This window comes from Tripterygium wilfordii, chromosome 9, assembly GCF_013401445.1.
Source record: "Tripterygium wilfordii isolate XIE 37 chromosome 9, ASM1340144v1, whole genome shotgun sequence".
In the NCBI taxonomy this organism is placed as follows: domain Eukaryota; kingdom Viridiplantae; phylum Streptophyta; class Magnoliopsida; order Celastrales; family Celastraceae; genus Tripterygium; species Tripterygium wilfordii.
The window spans coordinates 11,492,355-11,513,918 of record NC_052240.1 but is presented as its reverse complement, the minus strand read 5'-3'; the positions used below and the strand labels follow the sequence as shown (position 1 = coordinate 11,513,918).

Below are 21,564 nucleotides of genomic sequence, written 5' to 3'. Positions count from 1 at the left end.
AACCATACAGGCATTTGTGCGCAAAAATCAAATGTAATCTACCAGGGGGAGCGATTCACAAGGAAAAAGAAGTTAAAAGTCTGAAATGTGTCCATAAATATGATGATAGATTCATACTGACAACTGTTTAGTCCTTGAGAGAGCACAAGTCCAGAAATATAAATACAAGACAAGATGGACTACTACAATCTCATGTACAATATCCACTAGCCTTTCAAAGATTTTCCAGCTTTTCTGTCTTAATTTGATATTTCAAGGAGAGTATACCTGCATATCCAGCACTACAAATCTCAGAAAAGAAATGACACACACACGTAACTTGAATATATACACACAGACACACACACGCGCGCGCGGCCAATAACCAGCAGTAAGAATCTTTTAATTTAACAATGTTGTTGAAGTAGACAATACCATCATAAAGTCGGAGAGGAAAAAACAATATTTTATGTGTGTAAGTAATTATGATACATAGAAGCAAGAACTCAGCTCAATGCTAAATTCAATGTCAAAATATGATGCAATGAGCACCAATGACCGTAAGGAAAAAATAGTGCACTTAACCTAAAAACATGTCTGTAAAGGCGTTATCAACTTATCCTTCAGTGTCCTTAGATTGAGATGTGTTCAACTGCATCTCCAAATCTGTATTCGCTTCCTCCAGCACCTCGGCCTCTACCTCTGTATTCACCAAATGTGTCGAAATAAAGTCATGAAAAAGGCACAAATAGAATATACAAAATACATTTGATTACCACAAGCCAGATCAGCAGGCTGTGAAGAGCCAGCATCCTGTAAATATGGTCTTAAATCTTAATTCTACTATACGCATCAGACAAGTCCCGAACCATATTCTCGTACATCATCACAGCTAAAGCAGCACTGATGCGTAGTTAATTCAATGGACTTTTATCTTGTTCTAGATGGCACCTTTCAACCATGCCCTCCTTTGTAGGAAGACGCCTTCCCTATGGTCTTTGTAAGTCGAGATCAATTGAGTTTAATAAGAGTGTCGAGTACTTATTTTTATGAGGATTGTAATTGTAAACATTTAAAAAATTAGTAAATGGTTAAGAATAGTATATTTCTGGTATGTTATGAATAAAAGGCCAAGCTCATAGTAAGTTAGTAACAGCAAGAATGTGGTGGATAAAATGACAACAGGTTTACAAGCGATTTGAGAATTGAGACACAATAATATAGGCAGAGAAAAGCAAGCAAAGATCCAACACTTTGTGCCTCCGAAATTCAAGTAGTGAACACACTCGAATTTTACTAATATGAGACAATAGAACATGACCGACTACGTGTCAACTACCTACTATGGTATGATGCAATTCCAACTACATAGAGGAGACAAATTTTCCATGAACATCATGATGAGGTGAAGTCCAAAAGGTTCATGGTAGAGGCTTCTGCCAGAATTTGCAAGAATGTCTAGCCTGTGTCTCAAACAAGGGCATAAAGAGATTAACTTTTGTTCTCATCATCTCATGTCGATGTTGCTGAACGTGGCAAGGAAGCAATATACACATTTCAAACAGGGACGATGCCTATTACATCCTTGCAACCACTAATTCATAAATACAATATGTATCATTTCATTTCCACTTATTTTTATTAATAAGAATCTAAGATTAGGACAAGTCTGTGCTAAAACAGATGGTTGGGATTCACTCTAATTCCATTTTATTGTATAAAATAAAGCCATTTAATCTGAAGTTTCCAATTCCAATTTGAATTTTTTCCCACCTGAACTCTAACTCCAAGATCAGTCACATGGTTTTATTTCAATCCCTAAAATAGAATTGGAGTTGAATTGCCACTCAAAATTGTTGGAGCAAATCCTGATGAATTTAGGTTTGTAATAAATGGTTTGAAAAACACAAGATATAACAACTGTCAATTAGTCTCCTAAGCCCAGATCCTCACACTCTTTTGTTTACTTGAGTCTTACTTTTCCCTTCTTCAATTTCTAACAAACTTTAAATTCATAAATTACCTCTCTTTCTAGATTGAATTGAATTGACTTTGTAGTGTTGGAAAAATTGTAGTGTTGGCTTACTATGGGATGTGTCGGAATTTCAGTTTGAGGATTGGAAATGCAGTAACAATCTTAATTCAAGAACTTGTTTCTTCGGCATGGCTCCACTGTACATTAGTTGTACCAAACACTACCAACAACAACAATAGGAACATATATACATCCATGGCGTCTGATAAAACGAAGCAACTTTCAACCAAAACGGCCCAAAAAAACATATTTTACATACTTTGGAATGAATTGAAGACAACTTAAAATTTGGGGAAAAATTGAAAACCAACAAAACCAATATCCGAGTTATCAAAAGCATACCAGGGATGAAATAGGAAGAGGAGGGCCAGCCGCGCAAGGTGGTGACGGCCCGGATCTCGTCCTCCGTGAGCTGATCGACCAACTTGATGATTAAATCAGGGGCGATAGTTGGGCTGTGTGGCGGGACCCAGAAGGAGGATCCAGGGATGAAAGGAAGCCAATTGGGGGTAGATTTCTGCACTAAAAGGACCTGGATTAGGTCTTCCATCTTCTGCACCGCCAGCGAGAAATCAAGTCCACGACCGTCCGAATACGAGGATGAAGAAGACGAGACTGGGGATGAGGAGGAATCAAGCTCAACCTCAATCATCTGGGCCTTCGAAGAAGTGTGGCGAATCTGGCAATTGTAGACGGAAAGGGGCATCAAAGATGGAGAATTGAAGGAGGAGCTCCGGGAACTACAGTGGCGGAATAGAGTTCGAGCTTGAGAGAGAAACCTTGCCATTCTAGGGAAAGACTGGGTTGCCCTACTGCGTAGTGCACGCTATAAAAAATCATTTAATGACGTGGCATAATTTTCCACGTCAGTTTCCACTTTTCCGGTCCAACGTGTCGTCTGCTCCATCTTCATATGGCCAGAGAGGTGCAGGTATTATGATGAGATCTCACATCGGAAAAATAGGACGACCAAACCTATCTTATAAGCGCAGAGCCTTCCCAACCTATCAGCCAAGGTTTTCATGGGATTCAGCCCATGGGCCTTGGTTACAGCTGGCCCGTAAGGGCGTCGGTTGGGCTTTGGTTGGCAAGGGGGTTGGTCCCTGTGGCTGTGGGCCGTTGTGGGGTTCATCATTGGTGCTCTTGTTGAGAGGTCGCGTTTGCGGAGAGGGCTGCCGTCCGGGAAAGGGCTACCGTCCGGGAGAGGGCTACTTTTCATGGGATTCAGCCCATGGGCCTTGGTTACAGCCGGCCCGTAAGGGCGTCGAGCTGTGGGCCGTTGTGGGCCCATGGGCCTTGGTTACAGCCCGCCCGTAAGGGCGTCGGGCTGTGGGCCGTTGTGGGGTTCATCATTGGTGCTCTTGTTGAGAGGTCGCGTTTGCGGAGAGGGCTGCTGTCCGGGAAAGGGCTACCGTCCGGGAGAGGGCTACTTTTCATGGGATTCAGCCCATGGGCCTTGGTTACAGCCGGCCCGTAAGGGCGTCGGTTGGGCTTTGGTTGGCAAGGGGGTTGGTCCCTGTGGCTGTGGGCCGTCGGTTGGGCTTTGGTCGGTTGGGCTTTGGTTGGCAAGGGGGTTGCCGTCGGTTGGGCTTTGGTTGGCAAGGGGTTGGTCCCTGTGGCTTGTGGGGTTCATCATATTATTAGGGTTTTTTTTTTTTTTTCTTTTTCCCCTTCCTTTTTGGGGATCTGATTGATTTGATTTTTGTTCTCTGTTTATTTGAATTGTTCGTAATTCAAACCTCTCATTTTCCAGTTCATGTGAGGAATTACATCAAAGTAGCGGTGTCCGCGGGTTTGACAAGTTGGTGAATCGTGATAGCAAATTACAGGAATTTTCACGCAATCATTTTGTTTCATTGCAGGAAGATTTATCATTGAGTTGACCATTGGTGCAGATGCAGTTCATCCTAGTGGGAAATTATTTTATCCAGATGCCCTCTTCTATGGAAAACCAGTCTCTGAAACTCTTGCATATATGGAGCTTACCTTAGAGCAGGTAATGCGTCACTGAAATTAATTAAGAAGATAAGTATGCAAGACTACCCCAAACAATTATCTTTTCTACCAGTTCTGTTGTACACTACTGAAATTGTGGATAGGGGAATTCAGATTGATTGATTATACCAAGAGCTTTGATCCCGTGCCCAAAAGGGGAAAGCTCAATAGTAATCCAGAACCAAAATATGGGATCAGAAGTGCTAAGAAACTGTAATTAATTGGATGATATGGTGGCATAGGAGTTGTTGCATAGTTGATGGCCCAAAAATAACTTGATTACAATTGAAGAATTTTCCTAGCCTTTTGGTGGTGGCCTTACCTTTTATCAGCCAAGACATAAAATGAGAGCACTGACTAAACTACATGCCAAATTTTTATGCGCTGTTTGATAGAATTTTGAGCAATGTTAGCGTGTGTTCGTCCAAAGACTATTGTTCATTCCCTGATGTTATGAGCAAGGCCCATCTCACATTCCCTGTTGTGAGTGAGTCTTGCTTGTGACACATGGTTATTGGATGAGATTCTGATACTCTTTATTGTCCTTAGCATTTTGCTAATTTCGTCTTTTATATTTCATTTGGATCTTCATCCTCCATATATCTAGTAGTAGAGAAAAGAACTTAAATATTCACCCTCATAATACGGTTCTTACCTTATTTATTTTAAAGCAACAAAATTGTGTACTAATATATATGATTCATCATCTCTGAGATAACTCTGTTATCTTATTGATCTTCTGCGCAACTACTGTCACTCATGTTTTACTGTGAAAAACACAGCTTCTGTAACATGTTGGCTAAAATGGTGGGTTATGTTGCATGAATATGGTGTGTGCTTCTCAGTCTGGTGACAGAGAATGGCATATGCTGTATTCTTGTGAAGTGTGTGTATTGTTGTTATCTCCTCTTCATCCTTAGATTTATATACATATGGCTAATCTTATTGGGCACTGATTTACCCAATGACTTATAAAATACAGTTTAAACAAAAAAAGTCTTATTATTCATCTGTGGTTGCATTGAAAATGGGGTTCGCTTGTAATATGTTATTCTTGTTGTTTGTGTTTGATTAGCCCTTGATCAAATTCTCTTTCTCTGTGTGGATGGTGAGTGTTGAGTTTATGTTTCTTATGGCAGATAACTTGGATTGCTGTCCTTAAGAAGCAACAGTCAGTTTTGGCCGTGCCAGTCCCAAAAAAATTCCTATTTGTCTGCCTAAACAGTTCTCAAATATATCAGATGCAGCTCTCTCTTTGTTAGTATTACTGTTCTTGTGCCTAACTTCGAGTGAGATGGATTTAGTTCTTCTGGTCATCTTGGCTGTCAATGGGGAAACCATCAAAAAGTGATTGCCTCATGCTCAGTCAGGGGGAGAAGGTTAAGTGGAAGATTATAGGAGTAGTATTTCTATGTGAGGGGTTGTGAAAGTGATGGAAAATTTTCCAAAACTCTAAATAAGTGGCTTTAGTTATAATCAATGACATGCTTACCTATTGCACTAGCTTGAATTTAATTGGCACATATTTGGTTAGAGATGGAAAGGACAAACACGATGGATGGGTCACTGAAGCTATTTGCCTTATAATTGAGTGACAGTGCTCAAAAGCCATTTGATTCTCTTTATTTGCTAGAATGCCTGCCACTGGTAGTCTGGTACAAGTTTTTTTTCAGCCTGGTAATCTCTTTGTTCCTCTATTTATGCATTTATATAAACTGGAGGATAATTCATTGCAATACATTTACTAATTCAACTCCCTGATTTGTGGAATATGCCTTGCTACCAGCATTTTTTTTCAGACAAAAGGAAATTAGAATTTTGTGGCGGACCTTTTCCAGGCTGCAATCATAACTGTAGTTACATAATGGACCTAGTATCCATTTATAGTTCAAGTAGTTAAATATATAAGATTGTAGAATTGTTCATTCAGAGATTCATCTCCTATTTTTTAGTCCACTGCACGAATCTACTAGTCTTCTGTACCTAAGTTTTTTCTCGACTTTTGTAGTGGTGCTTTTCCACAATGGAAGGGTTTTAAATGTACTGGAGGAGTAATGGCATCAGAAGCTGTTTCTCTTTTATGAAGTTTCTATGAACAAGGTAACGCTATGGTAATTAACTACATTATGATGATAGTATGACCCTTGTGATAACATTTTAGTAAAGATTTTGTTTACTTTTCTTCAGAAGCCTAATTATATGGGAGAAGAAGGTAGCATTAATATTTGAATGCAGTTATTATTTTCAAAGTCAAGTAACAGGCTGTAAGTCATCAGCTTCTTAAACACTCATGAGCTTGCTTCAATTTATTTCAAGTTTCTTAAAGTTATTTCTTGATCAACTTACCAGCTTTCACTTTATTTGAACATAGGAACTCCTGTTACAAGTTTTTTTTCCTCCTCGGGATATTTTTTTGTTTCTCATCTGGATCATAACAACATTCTAGGCTACGTCCATGCATTTTTCTTGAATGGGTTCCAATCTTGCCCAGCTTCTGCTTAAATTTAAAATTAGATTTTTGACTGCATAAGATGTTAAGCCAAATGCAAACTGAAAGGGAGTGGTCACTGACACCCATTTTCCTTGTGCGTCTTTCAGGTCCAAAGCCTCATAGACCTTTGGCTCGCCAGGACGCATATTAGATGTGTCGATATTTGGTAAGTTACTCCCAACTAAATTATTTTTCTATCAATTGTCAGCAGTTGAGTATTCCTTTCCTTTATTATCTCCAAAACAAGATCATATGTCCTGTCCTTGGTTTGTTTTTCTCATGATTCGGGACCTTGAGAAGTGGCTCAGAATTCACCAAATGTGAAGGATGATTCAGGGAAAAGTAACGTTATCAAAGCTAGAGAAAACATCGGAACTTGACAGAATCTTGGCGACTACACACAATGATCTAGGCAAATACTGGAAAATTTTCAGGGCCATTGTCCATTCCTGTAATTGTAATCCATGGAGAACTTTGATGTACTATGCCTTAAATTTATATAAATATAATAATATCATTATTCCACTGGAGTTTATGGTCTTTTACTATGAATGTTTTCCCTGACCAGATTGCATCTCAATGTTTTTTTATGGAGAACCAACTTTACTTTTAGTGGAGTCGTTTAAACAGAGTGTTAATGGTGGCAAGATTTGATGATTTTTTCCCTTGCCTTTCAAAAAACTCCAAACAAAAAGGCCTCCTTGTAGTGTTTCCAGTCAAAGCACAATGTCTATCTTAGGAGAAGAAGCTACTGTCTCAATACTGGTCACTCATCAGATGAAGCAACTTGTGCCTAAAAATGAAAGTCAGCAGCAGCCATTCAAAATGGATCCAAAATGATAATGTTAATTGAAAAAAAAAAGAAAAAAAAAAAGGATGGACTTGTTGTTTAAAAAAAAAAGGAGCCCATCATCTTGAGTACTGGAATTTCAGTTGTTGCTGCTTCTGTCAACACTTTATGACTTCACTATTCTAGGGACCAGAACCAGACTCATTTTATAGTCACAAAATGACCAAAACACCAACAAAATGCAACTTAGCTTTTTTAGGCAATGCAACCAACTGCCATTAAATGGCTAGGTATTAAATTATTTTTCAGTGATAATTCATAACATAAATAGCGGCAGTTGTTTGGGTATTCATTAGTCTTTGGGGTGTACATGCTATGTTAGCGTATACGCAGTGTTTGGTACAGCGTCTCCCGCTAACATCTACGTTAGTATTTGAAAGTGTAGACGCATTACTTTTTTCACAATAGTGCTTTCAAAGACAACTTCTACTATTCCACCATGAATCAACTTTAACTTGAACCATCGATGTTCCAAAATGACTTCAGATTCATTCATCCCTCCACATGACTAATCCAATAAGTTTGTTTGCAAATATTTATCAGTCAATGACAATGTACATATAATAAGTAGACATATTTTTTCTGAACATTAAATTTAAAAAAAAAAAAATTGATCCACACACCCCAAGATTTAATAAGGAGTTATAAAAATGTTAAGAGCCCAACTGGACATAAAAAGGCAATAGGGGAGAGGGAAAAAAAAAACAGAGGGGCTGCCGGTGAGAAAAAAAAAGGGCAGAAACAGAGAGGGTTTTAGACTTTTAGTTGTTTTTGGGCATTTGAGGAGGTATCCCGTTATTATATAGTTTCATAGAAGTTAAGAGTTACCGTTTTTTGAATACAGAGAAGAACACGATTCTGCTTTTGGCACTTGAAGAATTAATTTTGGCCAAATCTTTTAGGGTTCTTTGTTCAGGTACCTTTTCTTCTCCCTTTTTTTTTATCAATTCCTATGCGTTTTCAATATCTGTTTCCTTGTCTATAAACAAATTTGCGTTATTGAGCTTTGATAATCAATGTTTTGTGATTTCTCAATTACAGTTTATATGTATATGTTCAAGCTTTTGGTTTCTGTGTAGATTGGATCTAATTGGGCCCCAGCATTCTTGATATTGCATTTTGTACCAAAAAACTAGGATTAGCACCATAGAACATTCAATTAAGGCTGCCTGCAAGAGAAGGGAATTGGCAAGTTTAGGTTTCTAGTATTGTTAAGGAATGTTCACGGATTTCCTGAGTCTAGGCAGCGTTTAGAACTAGATCTTGGAAGGAGGGCAATGGAAATTGAGGTTTTGTAGGCATATAACCTTTGAAACATGGAGATATATTATCTAAGAGACTAGGGTTGTTGCAAAGAATCTATCTCTTTGGCCCTTCATTTGGACGATTTGGAAGGCAAAAACAAGAGGGCTTTGAAGGAACAAAATTGACATTGTCCAACCTTTGCAATTTGTGGTTATGTCTTTGTGTTTTTGGATTTCTAATCCTTTCAAGATAACGGTGGTCTTGGGTCTGATTGACTCTTTCTCATGCAGCGGACCACCCATTGGTCGAGTGGCAGGGTCCTCACCATCCATGCCCAATGATTATGGTTTGAACTTTGAATCCCCACATCCAACACACTTAAAGACTCTCATTGGCGAAATTAGGGCTGGGACTGGGTCGGTTTTTTCGGCCATTACCGGCCAACCTACCCATTATCGGCCGGCCGATAATCACCTATCAATTGACCCACATAGTTGGGCCGATAATATCATCTGACCCATGTATAGATGGGTTGGTTGATGGTTTTTAAAATACCGTATCATTGGCTGGCCGATAAATATCTATCAACCGACTATTTTAAAGAAAATAAAAAAATAGTATAAATATTAGTATTTAATTATTATTATTGAAATAAAATTGTTTGTTTTGTTATTGTTGTCAGCCATTACCGGTCAACCGACCCAATATCGGCTGGCCGATAATTAACCATCAACCGACGTCGGTTGCCAACCGACCATAGTTACCAGGAACGGTGCTACCCCCCTCGTCCCCCGAATTGGGACGCACGTCCCGGAACGGGGTACAGTAGCGAGCTGGGACGCTCGGGGACGCGACCCGGGACGCTCAAATGGGTGTCCCAAAATTCTTTCAAACCACAGCCAGATCAAAGAAGGTGAAAATGCTGGGTTTGTTGTAAACCTTGACTCCATCTTGTTCAGCTTCATCATTGGGATCTTCTTGGTTTGCGGCTGCCTCTGGAATGGTGAGATAGAGGAATTGCAGTGAAAGGGAGAGATAGAGATGGAGATGGAAACGGGAGATCAGGAAGAGAGAGAATGTGAGACAGTGGGAGAGAACGTGAGTGAGAGATGAATTTCAGTGAAAGGGATAGACATAGATCGAGAAAGAGGCGAGAGATCAAGAAAAGAGAGAGTGAGACAGCGAGAGAGAACGTGAGTGACATAGAGGATTTTCTCATTTTCATTTTATTTTATTTTTCGTTCTTTTTTGATTATTTGGATTTTTTTAAGTGTTGTTGGGCTTTAAAGTGTAAGTGGATGGATATTTGGGCTTAAGTGATTTCAATTGACTTTATGATTTTTTTAAGACCTCTTTGGTGACTTGGGTTGGGTTTATAATGGATTATTATCTCTGTAATTCACTACACATAAGACATTAGAATTACTATATTTAATATATAATTCAATTCACTATTTTATATTCCATTCAGTATTTAGTGGTGACCCGAATAACTTTTTAAACCGTACCACGTTCCCAATTAGCGTACCAATTAATCCTACCCACTAACGTACCACAAATCATACAAGTGGCGTACCCCGTTCCCGTACCCGTACCACGAACCGGAGCGTACCGAGTTCCTGGTAACTATGCAACCGACATCTGACCCATAAAAGTCGGGCCGATAATGGTTTTTCCATTTGGTCAAAATCAGTTGGTCGAGTCAGTTGCATTATCGGCCGATAATCAACCAACCCAGTCCCAGCCCTAGCCCTAGGCGAAACTCAAGGGAGCCTTTTAATTTTAGGGTTAGTGCCAAAAATGGTCCCTGTGGTATGGTATAAATCAATTTTAGGACTTTTGGTTTTCCACTTTCAAGTACAAAATTAGTTTTTTTGGTTTGAGCTCTTGACATTTGTAGTCCTCTGTCTAGTTTGTGTTAGCACCACCCTTAACTATATATGGAAATGTTTCTATGTGGAAGCACCCCATTGACAATCTTATAGCAACTCATCCATGTCATAAATCCCCATGAGAAAATCAACCCAATCTTTCAAAATTATCAAGTTCTAAGTACCCTATTATTTTTAGTTTGATCAAGCAAACAAGAGAAGAGAAAAACACTGGTTAGTAGGAAAAGAAAACAAGACAAACTAATTAGACTTGCATGTATATGAGGACAAAATGTTTGTGCACTTTTCACAATATGCACAAAATATAAAAAAAGGTAAACAACTCCCATGTATAAGGCTCCCGCAATGGGCAAGGTCAGGTAGGATGTACGCAGATCTTTACCTCCACTTAATATGTGGAGAGCTTGTTTCCACAAATTGAACCTGTGACCTCTAGGTTGCACCCCTGTCTATGGACAAGTATATGTTGCAAAAGAAAAATACCAGAATGAGAAACAAAAAGGCCAAGAGAAAATTCTGTTTTTATTGAACTTTCCAATTATTTACCGATATTTCTATTGGTTCCAAGTCTCATTGATAGATAGAAGTTTTCATCCTATATACCGGAGTATTAAGTCTTGCTCACAAACTTTCATCCTACTCTGGGAAGCTTTTTGAAATTGAACATGATCTTCATGGGAAATTTAAAAGGAGCAGGTTCCTCAATGGGATTTTTTATGCTTGTCAAGCTTTTCTTGACTTGGATTAGATATAGGGCTTGATAATAACGGGTTCAAGAATTGGGGCTATGAGTTTATGAGAATGGGAGTATATGATTTTAGTACGTGGATTTGTGATATTGATGAGTTCTTACAACACTTGCTGATGTGGCACTTCCACATAGAGATGTAGCAATATAACAGTTTTAACACAAAATGAGTGAAAGGACTAAAATGTAGAAGGTTCAACGCATAAGGAGTAATTTTGTACTTTTTAAAACCACGGGGACTAAAATTGATTCCTACCTACCACTTGAACCATTTTTGTCTTTAGTTATCAATTTTATTGTTACCTTCTCGAAAGGAAAAAAAGATTTGGATTCGGAAGGAATGCAGGTAAGAAAAGGAAAATATCTAAATTTTATTGTTACCTTCTCAAAAGGAAAAAAATATTTGGATTCGGAAAGAATGCAGGTAAGAAAAGGAAAGTATCTAAATTGCTATAAAATTAGGTTTCTTTGCTAATAAATTCTTATGATTGATGGTAACGTTTGTTCTTTCCAGAATTTAAGCTGATAATAAGGGTTTGATTGGATCTTGGAAAGATTATGGAATAGAACACTAAGTGTGAAAGGTGCTGATAAGTTGCTTTCTCACTTCCAAAGTTAAGCACTTTTCTGTTTTTTTTATTCTCGCCAATTTTGATTTTTCAATTTTCCTTTCTGAGATTCCAATAATCTGCTGAAGGATTTGGTTCAGATATTACATGACATATCCGTCATATTGGCCTTTAGGTTTGTGATAAGATCAAGGTGAGAAATTGGTTTTCAAGGACATGAGTATGCACAAAAACACGTATGGCAGAAGCAAGAGGGTGGGAGGATTGTTTCAATAGGTTTCATTTTATGTAACTTTAGTTTACATATTCAGATGAAAATCTAGTCTTTGGCTGGCGTTGGAATGCGAGAGAGGCACTATATTATATTATTATGTCACTCCTCTGATGGTTGATACTAGTGTTGACTGTTTACCATACACTGCCACACCAGGGCATAGCTGTTTAAGATCCTTATTTTCAGACCATACAGCTGCCTAATATAGCTAATTTACTTACTGTCATGCAGATTGCTTATCAATATCCTACTTCTATGGAGTTTGTGTTTAGATTTCTGTCTTGCTTCATGCTATGAATAATTTTTTGAACTTCTTTATTATCTGTCTATACAGTCTAATACGATATGGTTGTTTCCTGCCACTATTTGTTATAACTATTATCTTATCCCAGTAAAATGTTCCAAAGCCATTGTTTATGGGATATTATGGGAAGGATTAGTGGGAATCCAAGAATCCTATCCCTTTCCTCCTCGTGTCTGCTCAAGTGTTTTTTTTGAGCTTATAAAGTTCGTTAGTTCATCAAGTTGTATTCTGAGTTAAATTTCCAGCCTTCACTTAGATTTATGAATCTGACTCTTTTCAGTATTTAGTGTTTATCACCAGAGTGGAAAACCTTTATTTCCTTTGTTTCATGGATAAAAAATTTGTCTATGATTTGATGTCTGTAATGTAACTTTTTGAAAATCGTTGATAACTAGAATGCTTTGTTTGTTTGAAATTAGAATTAGGGCATATATAAAAATGCTTAACTGAGATACTGTTATGAACGGGTGGATTGTAGTTTTGAATGTCTTATTTCTCTTTGTTCTGTAATCAATTTTGGATTACTATACTGTTATTGTGATTTTAAGTGGTTGTATACAAGTTACGTATGCGGAAAGGAATGCTTGGCTGTTAAAAGACAATATACCCAAAGAATGAGTCTAGCATAGATGAAATTTGTGTCGGATTTTCTCACAAGGAAGGATATGATAAGAAACGAGTCTATTAGAATTTAGATCTAAGGTAGGAGTAGAGCTGATTGAAAATAAAGACTATGGGAATGTGCAATAAGACATAGTGTTGTGGGGTTGAGAAGAATTCAGAAATTTCAAGTGGGAGAGAGAGAGTAAAATGTGAAGCGGGAGTCCAAAAAAAGTGTGGATGGAAGCAATAAGAATGATATGGGCTGTTTGGGATTAGTGGAGAGTATAGCTCTGCAAATGAATGAATTGTAAAAGACAATCCATGTAGTGGATTTGAATTAATTTCTCTTATGGATTTGTTCAGCGAACCCCAAATTGTTTTAAAAAAGAGGCTCTGATGATGATGATGATATAAGAGTTAGATGTTTGCAGCTGCTTTTTATTTTCTTCTTTTGAAGCTCTTTGATGACGTTTGGTCTCCCATCTTGGTAGCATCTCTTTGTTTACTCCTGAAACATGTGACAATATTAAGTATATTAAATTAGAAGTGAAACAGCAGTTGTCGCTCTCTCATTCAATATACTAGTGTTCTCTAGTCATGCAAATGTAGCTAACTTAGGAGTTATTTGAACGTTGAGACTTGACCTACTGATTTCAAAGGATTTGCTCAGTCGAACCAGTATTTTGAGTGCAAGCCTTTTTTGCTATTAAGATCCCCATTCGACCTCTCTTTATTCGCAGCTCTGTAAGTTCATGAAGTTGCGACATTACCTAACCATGAAATCTAATCGCAATGAGATTATCTGTATGCAATATGCATCAATTGGACATATTATATTAAAGGAACTCAACTATTAAGTAATAGAAGCACACTAAATCTATACTATTTGGCCAAACTACTGCTTGAATTGTCAAAATGACTCTTTGAACTTGCCCGAACGGTTGCGTGGATCACTTGAAAACAAATTGACACATTTGGAGTGATGAAATGCAAGATTTGCTTGTAGCCAGAAGAATAATTATACTGTTTCTTGCATCTTACATCTGTCCTTTGTACATTTTCATGCATCCTAACTTCTCTTTCGGTATCAGAGCAAGAGTAGATAAAATGAGAAGTGAAATTTTTTACTTGATGCCCAAGGTTGTGGGATTTCTGTAACTTGTTTTTTCCCCTCTCCTTCCGCAGTTATCAGGACCATGTACGCTGTGAATTGGATTAGTGATTTTCCATGGTCAGCATAAATTTCATTTGGGAATCATAAAAAAGGAGCTAATCAGTGACTTCAAAAGAGCTGGACATTTCAGATATTAGTATAGTTCAGGTGAAATGTTGATACAGAGTTCTCTTCCCAGTTCAATTGAAGCTGCTCTATTTAATGTATCTAATCTAGGAAAAAAAGATCTTATATGTAATTGGATGCCTGGTGCTGAAACTTGGCAGATGATTCCAAAATGTGAAGAATACAATGATAGACTCAAAGAAGCTGCCTCAGTCACAAAGAAAAAAGAGAACGATAATGATATACTCCCCTTAAATTTTTCTGGACGTTCTCAGCTATCTACTGTCAGTTCAATGTCCGAAAGTCCTGCACCTAATTTTGTATATGTAAGAAGAAAGCAACAAGGAAATTCTTCATGCAATTTCCCCACACAGACTTATGCAAAAGCAAAGAGAGCTGTTGATTGTCCTTCTGTTGTGAGTTCCAGTGCTCCTTCATTGGCAGTGGAGGAACAACCTGTAGATTCTCTGAATGAGCTTCAAACTCTAGCTGTTGGAGTTGCTGTGATGCCTCCTCCTGTATGCAATGTTGAGCCCAATGATTTAAAGTCAGAAACTATAAATGGATTTTCATTTGTAGAACGTGGTTCTGATGAATCTGCAAAAAGCGTCTTACAAAAGATTGTAGACGTTGATAGTGCAAATGATAGCTGCTCGTCATCAAAGTCTGCTATGGAACTTGTCGAAGATTCCATGAATACTAAAGCAGATGACGGAGGGGAGTGCTCCTCCTCAAGTGTGACATTCAACGAGGTCTGTGCAGAAGGTATGTCAGCAAGGGATTTATGTATCGCTGTTCTTAGAAGCCAGGGCTTCCTCAGGGCAGTCAAATCTACTAGAACTCATGCTTCTGCTGATGGTCTTGTGGGTAGTAGTGATAGCAGCTGCTCTCGATCATGCAAAATGTGTGGTAATTCAGGAACAACCCTGAAGCTTCTAATTTGTGATACTTGTGAAGAGGCATATCATCTTTCTTGCTGCAAGCCCCCTATAAAAGAAATTCCAGAAGATGATGAATGGTTTTGTCAATTGTGTTTGAAAAACAAGTCCATGAAGGAGACAATTTCCAGGAAATTTTCAAATATCATCCGTGGAGGGGACAGAAATAAGAATGCATGGGATGAAGATGAATCAAATCCTATAGCATTAATGTTGAAAGAAACAGACCCATATAGAACTAGTGTTCGAGTTGGCAAAGGTTTTCAAGCAGAAGTTCCTGAGTGGTTGGGTCCAAGTAATAAGTATGTTCTCTCTTTATCACATATGTTTTGAATTAGTTACATGTATTAATTATAGATTCACTATTTTGGTTAAATATCTAGTTAGCATTTTTAGTAATGATAATATTTAAATTGCCATTTAGATTTCTTTTTGGGCACCTGATTGTGATTTCTTGAAGGCGATTGTGATAAAAGCTTGTGTGTTTATTGAGATAAATATCAATAAAAGAGAGACTAATTACTATAAGAATTATGGGTCTGTACTTTTATCATATTTTTGGCCAACTTATTTCTTGATTTTGGTGCAGTGGTATTGATGCATTTGATGAACTACTGCTGACAGGACCGTCAAATTATAGTAGTTCACCTGTAAGGCCTCAGTTTGTGTGTTCTTTGTCTCTAGTAATTCTATTTGGCAATAGAGATGCAGGAGGTCATGAGAGAAGTGACACTCTTATTCCTTTTCTTTGACGTAGGAGTTGAACACCGACAAATGCCTTAAGAAAGGCCCTATAGGTAACTGGCTTCAATGTAGAGAGGTTATATATGGTGTTGCAGAAGAAGGCAATGAAGTTATCTGTGGGAAGTGGCGCAGGTATGAGGAAGTGATTTGCTATCTCTAGTGATTTTACTTTTGCAGCTAAATGGAATCACAAAGATCATGTTTAGATGGAGAGTTTCATTAAATTTTATTATTAGTTTTGAAGGAGAAATTAGCTTACCACATAACTTAATGAACATTTTTTAATGCAAGTTCATTTTGAGCAGCCAATTAAGAGAATGAATACAAGGTTCTAGGGAATAACCAAAAAAACTATATAACAAATAACTCCATTTATATGGCTTTCTTTCAGTAGCTAATAATAGGTAAATTCTGCACCATAGCATGCCGAGTGAAAAATGTCTATTTCTAAAAGACTCCTAGTGGTGTAGGGGTGTTTGGATGTGCATTGATGATTGAATTAATTAAACTTCTAGCAGTATTTTTTAGCTGAAGGAATAATAATACTACTGTGATTAATTTTGGAGTGTTTTATGTTTAGCTTTTAAGTGGAAACAACAACGTTTTCATAAGTTAGGTTCTGTGTTTTTACCTTCTTCTTTTTGTTGTTTAGATGTTAATGATGAAATCATGAAATTGAGTTTGTTGTTGTGAAGTACAAATGTTGGACTCATATGGTGTGGGTGTGGGTATGGTTTGTTTTTGACACATTGATGAGGTGTGTGCAAAGATAGGAGGAGGAGACTTATGTTGTGTACCCTTTTCCTTTGCAATATAAGTGTTTAAAAGTTGAAAATCCCAGAGAGAGTACGCAATATGTAGGAAAATAATAATAAAATTATGCAAAGAGGGGATTCCAACATGGGACTTTAACCCTGGTTCAAGTCATAAGGAGCAGGATACCACTAGGCCAACAACTCCTTTGTGTACTTTTCAATTTCATGTTTAGCATCATTTGACTTTATTCCATTCTTTTCTTAAGATGCATAACAATGAAAATCTTTAACAATATCAGGGCTCCACTTTTTGAAGTCCAAACTGATAATTGGGAGTGCTTTTGTGCTTTTCTTTGGGATCCAATCCATGCTGATTGCGCCGTACCTCAGGTGTAGTTAACTTCATATTCTTCCGAATCAATCAATTGTGTCGACTTTTACTATTTGAAAATTTTTTTCCACATGAATTGTTTTAATTGAAATCAGTTCTTTGTTGGAAACTTGGAATACTGAAAATGTCATGGGTTAGGTTTGTAAATCATTACCAAAATAGAAGAAAGATCTGGTTTTTAAGTAATTCGTCATGCTTTTTGGTTGTGGAAAATCTGAGCTGGGATTGGGGGCTAGGTATATGATGAATGCTAACTTGCTGAGCTTTAATTATGATAAAGCCTTTTCAATTGAAACTGGGATTTGATTTATGCTTCTGGGTTGACTTTGATAATCTAAGCGCTACTGATGGTTGGTTAGCTGATAGCCTTTTTTATTTTATTAACTTCTGCATGGATTTTTTTTATCTTCAATGCATAAATAAATACTGCATGCACAGACGTTCCAAGAAAAAGCTCAGTTATTTCCTAGTTTGTTTTGAGTAGAATCTGTATTGGCATATGAGTATTCCAATGCTTATAAGTAAAACTATTAAGGTTTTAGGTTTCTTCTGAAAGGGATTTTCATGTCCTTTACATCTAGTAAGCCAAATGTCTATGGTTTGCTTACGGTTAGTCATTGAACATATGTTTCTGTGAGGTAAGTGGCTCTGAATCTTTCCTATCCATATTTATTCGGTCATTTATCGTAATAAAAGTCTGGCCAGTGCACTTGGTTGAATAACCTGTGGAAATAAATGTTTTTATCTTTTCTTTTTCACCCAACTTGAATAGATTGTTGAGTTTTTTAACAGTCGCAGTCTGCTCTATGTGCAGCCACAAATGAGAATGAATTGGGTCATTTTGATTTCAAAATTTTCATGTTGCCTCTTTCTTACTTCGCTATCATTGAAGATTTGATGTGGACTTTGTCAGTATAACAAACGCTGACCTGCATTTTACATTAAAGTATAATCTGGTCAAAAATATTTTCTTTTTTTATCTGATGGAAAACTGTTATGTTGGTTAAATGGCCTCTAGCAGCCTAGTGCAAAGTATTAAAAAATTTCTCCCTTTTTCTAAACTGCAGGGTCATTTATCTACAGATTTACACGCAACTTTTTTGTCAAATTATTAGAAATTAGTTTGATGATTAACTTCATTTTAAAAGTTTAACATTTGAGCAAAATTTGCTGATTGCTGCCTCATGTAATTGGAAAGCTTGCAACCGAAGAATTCTGTTGATGTAGGACAATTTTTGAAGTTGGTCTACAATAAGAATAGTTGCTGTTCTGTTACTGTGAACAGTGAGAAGGCTGAAATTTCAGGTTTTTTGTGGTGTTGTATTTAAAAAAACGAGAAACAAGAAAATTAGATTCTCACTAAAGCATCCTGGAAATCTTTCTTAGAAGAAAATTTGAAGGAAAACAATCTCACGAGAGAATTGAATCAAATCTGAAAACTTTATTTTTTCTTTCTTCTTTTTGCAGTCACAGGGGACCTTTAGAAACTAGGAAGAGAACCAAATCCTAATTCTATGTGGAAAAAAGTAAAAGAGTTCTACTTCTAGTGCAAAAAGAAACAAACTTGCGAATCTTAATAAGATTTAGACTTGCTAACTCTACAAGGACAACCTAAACTCCTAAATATTAAAGGGTACTCCTTAAGACTAAAGGATTCTGTTGATACCCTTGACTCCATAATTACACTATTGTTAGAACACCAATAAATCTGTATTCGCCTTGGAAATCCCTTCAGTTCCCTCCTGCATCAACTGCACATGATGTTGTTTTGTTTTGCATTATTTGTCTTTTGCTTGCATTGCAGTGATAGTCACTTTTTATATTTAGTTTTAGTCTCTTTTTTTTTGCCTCGAGCACTCTTACATGTGCCCCATGGTTCATATCTGTGTCTGATTTCATATGTTGTCTGCGACTCAGGAGCTAGAAACAGATGAAGTTTTGAAGCAACTAAAGTATGTTGAGACGGTATGTCATGGCACTCTTATATCCTGGTCATATTTTAACTACTTATTTTGATGTTGTATGACATTAATACTGGTTTACATTCTTTTTTTTAAACCCCATACTGATGTGTCTACAACTGGATTACGGTTGTTGATTTTGTTGAATCCATACTTCTCCTTTAGGCCAGAGTCATGTCTTTCCAGTTTCTGCTCAGCCATTTTTTAGGTGTTTGGGGGAAAATGTACTGCCTTCAGTTGTTTTGCCACATTTACCATGATTTTACCCATTTCTAGCTAACCAAGAATCTATGGCTGCTAAGAGAAGTCAAAGCAATCAGTTATTTCACAGTTGAGGGATTTTACAGGCCATTTACAGAATGTGATTTTTAAGTAATTGATGATTCTAAATTTGCAAGATCTTGTGATTTGTAACCTTCGTGCCTTTTGAATGAAATTCTTTTCCATTCAAAAAAAAGGGAAAAGAAGATACCTTCAGCGGAGAAATGTTGACGAATGACAGCAATAGCAGTTCTTCCTTAGGGTATAATTTGGAGCTTCAAGAAATTTAAGAACTTGGGGTTTCTAGTGGGTTAAAAGTTCAGGCATGTAGTGAAGATGGAATAAGGCCGACAAAAGTTGAATTTTGGAACCATTTTTGGACTGTGAATAGTACCTGTGAACACTAAAATCCAAGGATTTTGTAGATTTTCAAAAATCTTGGTTGGTTTTAGGTTGTGGGGTGTTTTAGGCTTTGGAACAAGAAATTTAGGACTTGAAAGCAGTGGGAACAGGTCTGGAATTGCAGAAGAATCAAAGGAATGGAAGAAGAATTATACGTAAACATCAATCATGCTTAGGGTCCTTAGCAAATTCATATATAAAGACTCCTTGGTAATCTTAAGATATGATAACTCCTTAGGATTTCGTAACAGGTTGAAGATTGAATCCTCCCAAATGCTAAAGACAACTAATAATAAAATAAATATTATTCATCAAAAAAAAAGATACTAGAATTCCTAAAAGTGATGAATTAGGCGTCTACTTTATCTAAGACTTGGTCAACAAATTAACATAATAGAAGACTAATAAAAAACATGGTTTTCATGATAATTTTGGAATTCAGCAACCCAGGAAAACTGTACCTCTAGTAAAAATTAAAACAATTATTTAAAATAAGACTTGAACTCCTAATAAACCATAATTCCAGAATTCTATGAACATTGAAGTTTCTTTTTTCATCTGCCTCAGATATGAGATGAAAGATTTGAATTGTATTCCTTGGTAATATCAGAACAGAAAATCCGATGATATCCTAAGACTAGGATATTTCTTTAGATACTGAATAATCAAGGCAAAAGCCTACTGATCTGGTATTTGAGGAGCCTATAAAAAAACAGACTAATAATGGGGTTTAAGTAGCTTATCTCAAAGTACAGTTTTTTTATCTCAAAAAAAGGAGAGTTCAATTTTGGATATTTTAGAAGGTTCGACGTGCTTGTTGCAAAGAGGAGTATGAAGGATAATGCATACCATTACCTGTGCTTAATTTACCTCATTCTCTCTCTTGGGGTTTGTGTTTAGAGAAAAATAGGGATGCGGTTAGTACCTCTGCAATAAATTTATTTTTTCCATTCAAAAAAACAGTTGAAAGATGTAGTTGGTACTACGCTAAGGAATATAATTTATTGTGAATTTTCTTTGAACTCGAGCTTCATAAGTCTTTTTTACTCTTTTGCCATAACTAACACTAGTAGGCCTTGGATTTTTATATGCTTAATGTTGTGCAGCCTGATTTCTGTTGGATTTGCAAAAGCTACAAACAGTCCTGCGGCATTCTCGTCTAAGGTCATAGTGTTCGAATTGGAAATCTGAAAATTGCATCTAATCTTATGACTATGACCAGTTGTTGGATCAGATATTTGCAATGACCATTAAACTTTAAAAATCATATAATCTTTTTGGTTTTTCCGTGCACCATGGAAAAGCGAACTTGAAGACAACCTTAAATCTCATTCTCAAATCAAATGGATGTGCTTGTGGTTCATGGGTCTTTTTCCATGGAACTGTGATTGCACTTTGTGCTGAATTTATCTTGGGGGAAGTCTTTGTCTGCCATAGATTCCATGTCTTAACGATGCCACTACTGGTCTTTCCTCTCTGTGTGCACTATTTTGTTTCCTGGATTTTTTGTGCATAGTCAAGCATTCTTTTCTGGCTGCTTTAAGTTTGGTCGTTAACATTTTTTCAATACTGTGTAGGTGAGACATCGGTTAGCTGCTAAACGGCGAAAGTTGAATCGTGCAAACAGAGGCAGTTCAGTAGATGCTGGAGGCGATGCCAGAACCGGACGGTAGCACTGAGATGCTTTTGCCACAGCACAGATTCCTCATCTTTTCAGGGTATCTTTTGCATTTGAAATTATACAAATTCCGTCTGCAATACTCTGTCATGATATTCAGAGATATGAACTTGTGATTTTGTTCTTTCTTAGGCTTTACATTGAAACACACCTTCATTTCCCTCCTCAAT

General features: G+C 37.1%; 2 protein-coding genes and 1 long non-coding RNA gene across 6 annotated transcripts; 2 read left to right on the top strand and 1 right to left on the bottom strand.

Annotated features, from left to right (window-relative positions):
* Positions 1 to 54: 54 nt before the first annotated feature.
* Positions 55 to 2,827, bottom strand: LOC120005133. 2 transcript variants are annotated; one of them, XM_038854604.1, is made up of 3 exons: positions 2,357 to 2,827; positions 565 to 681; positions 55 to 267 (listed from the first exon to the last, which is right to left on the bottom strand). In XM_038854604.1, the coding sequence occupies exons 1-2, from the start codon at positions 2,799 to 2,801 to the stop codon at positions 596 to 598; spliced, it is 531 nt and encodes a 176-aa protein (XP_038710532.1). In that variant the 5' UTR covers positions 2,802 to 2,827; the 3' UTR covers positions 55 to 267; positions 565 to 595. The 2 variants fall into 2 exon arrangements, with proteins under 2 accessions (XP_038710532.1, XP_038710530.1); XM_038854602.1 differs by lacking the exon at positions 55 to 267 and having other exon boundaries at positions 357 to 681.
* An 843-nt stretch (positions 2,828 to 3,670) lies between these two features.
* LOC120005227 lies at positions 3,671 to 7,025 on the top strand. 2 transcript variants are annotated; one of them, XR_005469753.1, is made up of 5 exons: positions 3,671 to 4,010; positions 5,149 to 5,686; positions 6,018 to 6,120; positions 6,608 to 6,666; positions 6,801 to 7,025. It is a non-coding gene; the product is annotated as an uncharacterized LOC120005227 (long non-coding RNA). The 2 variants fall into 2 exon arrangements; XR_005469752.1 differs by having other exon boundaries at positions 5,149 to 6,120.
* A 1,044-nt stretch (positions 7,026 to 8,069) lies between these two features.
* On the top strand, positions 8,070 to 21,431 carry LOC120004742. Of its 2 annotated transcripts, XM_038854029.1 has the most exons (8): positions 8,070 to 8,266; positions 14,171 to 14,306; positions 14,426 to 15,504; positions 15,792 to 15,852; positions 15,960 to 16,078; positions 17,001 to 17,091; positions 19,010 to 19,057; positions 21,294 to 21,431. In XM_038854029.1, the coding sequence occupies exons 3-8, from the start codon at positions 14,426 to 14,428 to the stop codon at positions 21,387 to 21,389; spliced, it is 1,494 nt and encodes a 497-aa protein (XP_038709957.1). In that variant the 5' UTR covers positions 8,070 to 8,266; positions 14,171 to 14,306; the 3' UTR covers positions 21,390 to 21,431. The 2 variants fall into 2 exon arrangements, with proteins under 2 accessions (XP_038709957.1, XP_038709956.1); XM_038854028.1 differs by having other exon boundaries at positions 14,171 to 15,504.
* The last annotated feature ends 133 nt before the right edge of the window (positions 21,432 to 21,564 follow it).

What these genes read in the sequence shown, in the direction of transcription:
- LOC120005133 (XM_038854604.1), bottom strand. Translation starts at nt 2,801, where the DNA reads ATGGCAAGGTTTCTCTCTCAAGCTCGAACTCTATTCCGCCACTGTAGT. An exon ending in CTCTTCCTATTTCATCCCTG is followed by an intron (nt 682 to 2,356) that starts GTATGCTTTTGA and finishes TGGTGAATACAG; the next exon opens with AGGTAGAGGCCGAGGTGCTG.
- LOC120004742 (XM_038854028.1), top strand. Translation starts at nt 14,312, where the DNA reads ATGTTGATACAGAGTTCTCTTCCCAGTTCAATTGAAGCTGCTCTATTT. An exon ending in TGGTTGGGTCCAAGTAATAA is followed by an intron (nt 15,505 to 15,791) that starts GTATGTTCTCTC and finishes ATTTTGGTGCAG; the next exon opens with TGGTATTGATGCATTTGATG. An exon ending in CAAATTATAGTAGTTCACCT is followed by an intron (nt 15,853 to 15,959) that starts GTAAGGCCTCAG and finishes TCTTTGACGTAG; the next exon opens with GAGTTGAACACCGACAAATG.